Below are 2,011 nucleotides of genomic sequence, written 5' to 3' on the forward strand. Positions count from 1 at the left end.
GAGAGAGAGAGAGAGAGAGAGAGAGAGAGAGAGAGAAACCTTGTACATATATTTCATATTTTGTACCCACCTTGGTATCAAAGAGTCCCTGTAGGAAGTCATACAGCACCACAGGTTGGGGGTCCAGTTTGGACACTATCTCTGTCAGACTGTGGGCGAAATCTGTGATGACCAGCTGGGCAGTCTTCTTACTGTTGATGGATACCAGGTCCTGGTGGGGTCAAGGGGAAGCTTTTATAAAATTATTGATACAACAAAAAGTACAGCAACTTTGGTATGGTCTATAACAGACCTGGGTTGTAGCCAGCACCCGTCCTTCTGTCCTTTGACGGAATTTTGCAGCTAAGGATGGAAAAAAAATTTGCCCATTCCGTCCTGTGATGGACGAAAATTAATATGTAAAGATATGATAAAACTGTCTCCCTTGTGTAATTCTTCACCAAAACAGATGCCTTTGAACAACTTAGTCTACCAGCAAAATTTACACCTCAAAATGCAGGAAATAGCATTTCAGAGGGTCTAGATTTCAAAATTTTGACCCCCCTAGCGATGTTTTTATGGTTGCTCGATAGAATTCAAAATCGAGGGATGGAAAATGATTTCAGGCTAGCTACAACACTGGTCTATAAATTGTAAAATAGAAATACAAAATTATACTAACATTGAGCAAATCTACACCACGTGATAACAGAACTCTAAGACATGATCTACTGGGTTGAAAAAGAGGCAGAGTGCATTTCGAGTAAAAAAAACCCAACTTTTTTTCGTTGAATTCTTGAAACAATTTGTCAAAAATAAATCTAACATTACAAGATAGTATACATGTACGTCATATGTATATGAAAATTTATGTTACATTCAGGTGAAGCTAATTAGGGGTTTCAGGATATTTTCTCATTAACAAGGAACATTTTATGTATCTAAGGTAGACGCTGTTGTCAAATGTAAATCTGCTTTTGGGATGGCATTAAATGTATAAATAAATGAATAAAATGATAATGCACTTTGGCCCCTATATAAGGCACCCATAGTGCCGGGCCTTGTCTCCCAGAATACAATGGGATCTATGATTAGATCTAATCATGTTAATATGCTAATCGACCAATTACGACTCCGTTTACAGGATATATACATTCAAGAATGGCATTCTTCTATCCAGAATAACTCAAAACTTTCCATTTATTCTACGCTAAAGGAAAGATACGGACAAAAGAAGTATCTTTCGTACACAATTTCGAACTTCGTAGAGCATTTACAAAGATAAGAATCTGTAGTCACAAACTAAATATAGAAGCCGGAAGATATTCTAACCAGAGGTTTTGTCCATTCTGCCCAAATGAGATCGAAGACGAACGTCACTTTGTTATGGATTGTTCTCGATATGATGATAAACGCACAGAGCTGTTCACATTACTTTCCACTTGCTCTAAAGACTTTGCTACTCTCTGTTCGATAGATAAATTCACGTACATTCTGGGAGGCGATAATCCACATTGTTTACAAGTAGGCAAATATATCCACGATTCTTTATACCGTAGAACCAATAGTGTAAATGACATGCTAGACCCTTTATGTTGATGTATCCATACCTATAGATATCCATATATATGTGTTTAGTTGTACTGTAAGTAGTTGTTATACAATGTATAATGTAGACCTTACGAAAGTCGCTGTACTTTTGTCGTGTCAATAAAGATTGTCTAATCCCTGGATGTTAAGGTATCTCGGTTGGCTAAATTGGCATTTTGACCTTCCACTGTTTTCTTATTAATAAATTAAGAAAGAATGGAGCCGTAACGAATGTTGATAGATGGGCATTAGAGAATTCTAAATCTGATTTTTTGGGGGCCGAATTGATGACGTCATCATTTTTATTACCTCTGATATTATTTTTTCTATGACAAAATACAGCACTTTGGTACATACCACTGTAATGAAACTTTGTTTTTCGTTGCATAATGATGGAAGCTACAAACGTAGTGTTGTGCAAATTGATATCTACTAATGATCT

At 36.4% G+C, this 2,011-nt stretch overlaps 1 protein-coding gene across 2 annotated transcripts in view; it reads right to left on the reverse strand.

Moving 5' to 3' along the window:
• Window positions 1-2,011, reverse strand: part of LOC118406097 (vacuolar protein sorting-associated protein 8 homolog) — a 44,563-nt gene that overhangs the window by 19,289 nt on the left and 23,263 nt on the right. For both annotated transcript variants that reach the window (XM_035805960.1, XM_035805961.1), the window contains one exon: window positions 71-211. In XM_035805960.1, the coding sequence (XP_035661853.1) occupies window positions 71-211 (141 nt within the window). The remainder of the gene's footprint in view (window positions 1-70; window positions 212-2,011) is intronic.

The sequence above is a fragment of the Branchiostoma floridae genome, chromosome 18 (assembly GCF_000003815.2).
Source record: "Branchiostoma floridae strain S238N-H82 chromosome 18, Bfl_VNyyK, whole genome shotgun sequence".
Lineage (NCBI taxonomy): Eukaryota > Metazoa > Chordata > Leptocardii > Amphioxiformes > Branchiostomatidae > Branchiostoma > Branchiostoma floridae.